This window comes from Colobus angolensis, unplaced genomic scaffold (genome assembly GCF_000951035.1).
Source record: "Colobus angolensis palliatus isolate OR3802 unplaced genomic scaffold, Cang.pa_1.0 Scaffold21, whole genome shotgun sequence".
In the NCBI taxonomy this organism is placed as follows: Eukaryota; Metazoa; Chordata; class Mammalia; order Primates; family Cercopithecidae; genus Colobus; species Colobus angolensis.
This window is the reverse complement of record NW_012115266.1, coordinates 577,960-581,823: the sequence shown is the minus strand read 5'-3', so window position 1 is coordinate 581,823 and position 3,864 is coordinate 577,960. Positions and strand designations below refer to the sequence as shown.

The following is a 3,864-nucleotide window of genomic DNA, read 5'->3' as shown; positions in this document are numbered from 1 at the left end:
TTCTTATCGGGATTGCATCAAGCCTCCGCCCCCCGCACACACCCACTCACACCCCGCCTCCGGCCCCAGCCCCCTCCCCGGGCCCGGGCAGGCAGGCGGCGGCTTCTTGTCCCAGCCGGGGTGACCCCGCCCAGGCCGTTCGGATCTGCGGGAGGAGGAGGCCTCGTTTAGCGGCCAGGTTTCGGGGAACTCCTCCCCACCGCGCAGCGGCCCCGAGGTTCTTGGCTGGGAGAGTTTGATTTTGCAAAGCAATCGACAACTGGGGCCCCTCCCCCAGGCCTCGGGCTCCCAGTGGATGCGCTCTGCATGGGGCACCAGCAGGGGCGGGGTCAGGAATCCCGGGGTCAGAGGTTTGGGGGCACCGAGTTTTGCCTCCTTCACCCTCTAGTCGGGAAAAGCCTCACCTCGGCCTTAGGGTCCTTCCCCTTAAAAGGCCACTTGCACTCGCTACCCCGACTTTCCCAGCCCCGCACATCTGACGTCAAAGCCGTCCAGTAGAATTTCCCCCCGCAGTTCCGACCGTCTCAGGTTCTCCCAGCTTCATCTTCTTGCAATTCCTGCCTCGTCCCTTTTATCCGGGTAAACTGCCCCCCGACGGGGGGCCGGGCGCGCTCTCTGCGGGCAGGGAAACAATGGGAGCCGCGCGGACTGTAGGTGGCGCCGCAGCCTCGGCGTCGGCCTCGGCTTTGCGCTCCTGGCCCCGCGCCCCTGCCTCCTCGGCGCTCGCTCCGGCCCCGCGGCTGTGCCCGAGATGCTACCTGAAAGGGGGCACTGGGAAGAAGGCTTTCGGGCAGGGGGGGCGGGCCAGCTGCGGGATTGGTGAACCCCAGCTTCTCGGCTGGAGGGTGGTGGAGGCAGGGGCGCAGAGAGGGAGGCCTGGGCCTCCGTTTCCCGGTTTTTGAGCTGTCTTGTGTCGGGGGTCTGGTCCTTCAGTCCCCGAGTCTCTGCGCACGGGGTCAAGGGGAACAGCACGGTCGGGGAGGTCGAGATCCTTATCTGGTGGGGAGGGGTCGGGAAGGGGCCAAGGAACGGTGATGGGCGCCCCTGGCTTCCAGGCAGGTGCCAGGTGAGGAAAGAAATAGGGGCCGCTCCATGAAGTGGTTCCTGTAAATAAAGAAAACGACATCCAGAGAATACCCTGGCGAGGAATAAAGGGGTCCTCCTAGGGGGTTTTGGCTTAACTCTAATTATTTCTTGTTATTCTTCCAAACCCCCAGCTCCTAGATGTGGGGCCCCAGGAGGCTGGTTTTGGGGCAGAGCCCTCCTGGGCCAGCGCAAAGGCGATGGGGAGGGCAAACGGGAGAGACAGGGAGAGAAATGCCAGACCTAATGAATTTCAATGAGCAGAGGCCACATTCATCCCCCAGTCAGTGACTGGCGTTAATGACTGAGGGCGCAGCAAATGTCACCAGGAAAGTCTTTACAAAAAGACATCATCCCGAAGGCTTTCTAGACCAGGGACCCCCACGCTGTGTGTCTTGGTTCAGAAAGCCGTGGCTTCTGTTAAATCTAATTACTTCCCCCCTGTGGCTTTAAATCGACGGCGGCTCCTATTAAACTTAATTACCCTCCCCTGCAGCTTTCGTTTTAAAGATCCGTGGTAAATGCGTGATAAATGCTCTTGAGGGCGATGGCAGAGGCTGCACTGGGGGGACACGACCCAAACTGGGTGGGGGAGATGGCAGCCTCTGGTTCCACCCCTACCCCTCTGCAGCCCCTTCCAGGGACATGGGGAAGAGAGCGGCTGATGCGATCAGGGAGCGTGGGGAAATAAGGAAGGCGGCTACTGTCCCCCAGCCCCTGTTCTGAGCACTCCATGGATGTTTTCAGCTCAAATCTCTACAAGAACCCCCCATGGTATTCTATTCCTCCCTCCCCCATGGAGCAGGAGGGAAATGGGGGCCCCAGAAAAGTGGCCGAATGACCCAAGGTCGCACACCCTGTTAGTGGTGATGTTGGAATTTGAACCCAAACAGTGGGGCTTGTAAATCCAGGCTGTGCTGCGTCTTATCCCGGGACAGGGGCTCCGGGGTCAGACCCACTGTAGCGTGGATCACACCCGGCCACTCCCTGGGTAAGTCGTGGACCGCTGACCGATTGTCCTCTCAGCTTGCTCTCAGGCTTGTCCTGAGGTTTACAAGGAAGAGGAGACAGAGGGCCTGGGATGTAGCGCTCGTGAAGGGGGTGACGGCAGGCCTGGAGGTCAGCTGTGTACCGGCCATCTCACAGGCACAGCCATGCTCTGAGTGCTTAGGGGATGGATCCTGCTCGGGTGAGGAAGCTGAGGGTCACAGAGATGGACTGCCGGGTCTCGAGGGTTTGCCCCAGGTGGGCCAGACACGCAACCCTGGGTGTTTGCTGGGCTCCCTGATGTGTATGGTTGGAGGGAGCCGAGCCTGCAGAGGACAAGGCAGCGCTGGCCAGCAGGGGGCTCTCCAGGCAAGAGCAGAGGTGTGGCAAGGGCTGAGGTCCTCCTCCTACGCAGCTCTGTGCACCCCGGAACCTCTGAAGCCACCAGTGTGCTGAATTGGGCCGGCTTTGCTTTTCAGGTTGCGTTTGATTTGCCCCAGGTGGCTAAGCCGGCTGAATCGCCCAGGTGGGGTTTCATTCATTGAGTGGCATGAGCAATGGGGAGTAGGTAGGGTCAAGGCACCTCTGACGTCCTGCTCACCCATGCAGGGGCACAGGGGTCTCCAGCCCAGGTGTCCAGAAGGGCTTGGCTTGGTGGCTTTGTTCTGGATTTGATGTTAGCTGTTTTTTTTTGTTTTTGTTTTTTAATTGCCCTGTAGAACTGTAAATCCTTTTTCTGGGGTCTTCCTTCTTCCATCTGAGGGTGTAGAGCTTCCTTCTTCCTGATTACGGCAAATAAGTCATTTCCACCATTTCTAAACCCATGTCCCAATGTCTAAGAACATCTTGTTCGGCTTCATCTCCAATTTTTGCATTATGAAAATCATAGTTTTCCTTTCATTTTGCAGTTAGAAATGTACGTTTCGCTGTCAAATGTGCATTCATCTACATAAGCACTCCCTGGAGCCCCTCCCAAACCCCCTGCCCCCACTTTGTGATTGAAAATTATTCTGCAATTTGAGAAATTTCTGGGTGTGGTAAAAGTCTTTATTAGAAAACAAGAACTGCAGGGTAGCGTGGGACTGAGAGAGCTGTGAACACTGAGGTGATCGAGGCCACGCCCACAGCTGGTTCCTGGCCAAGTGGAGGCTGAGACCCAGGGACTCCTGAATCTCAGCCCAGTATTTTTGCTAGAACCTGCTAGAACATGCATTATTTCCCCCAAGACTTTCTGATTCACCAACACCCATTTTTTTCCCCTATACGCATCGTTATTCTGAAATGAGGCCACCCAGCTAGCCCAGAAATTGGCAGACACTATGACAGAGTAGAAGAAGGAAGACCTCTTTGAGATTCCATTTCCTCATTTGTAAAACAACAAAAGGAAAGCTAATTTACAGGGTTAATATGAGCATTAGAAAAAACAACCCCATCTATCAAGTGACCAATATTTGTAAGATAGAGACATGCCTGGCACATGTGAAGCACATAACAGAAGGGTAGCTATCGTTACCGATGTAAATGCGGCTCTCTGGTGATCTTGGTTACATTTATTACTTATTTTAACATTTAATGGCAACTCTAGAAAAATATATATAGTGACAAAAAGCTGGATGGAGATCCATTAGAAAAGAGTAAATAGAAGGCTGGGCGCCGTGGCTCATTCCTGTAATCCCAGCACTTTGGGAGGCCGATGTAGGAGAATTGCTTGAACCCGGGAGGCAGAGGTTGCAGTGAGCCGAGATTGCGCCACTGTACTCCAGCCTGGCAACAGAGGGAGACTCTGTCTCAAAA

At 55.6% G+C, this 3,864-nt stretch overlaps 1 protein-coding gene across 1 annotated transcript in view; it reads right to left on the bottom strand.

Moving 5' to 3' along the window:
• FGF19 (fibroblast growth factor 19) overlaps positions 1–3,864 on the bottom strand; it is a 27,643-nt gene that overhangs the window by 5,745 nt on the left and 18,034 nt on the right. The window contains exon 3 of the mRNA XM_011942752.1: positions 51–145. Within this exon, the coding sequence (XP_011798142.1) occupies positions 51–145 (95 nt within the window). The remainder of the gene's footprint in view (positions 1–50; positions 146–3,864) is intronic.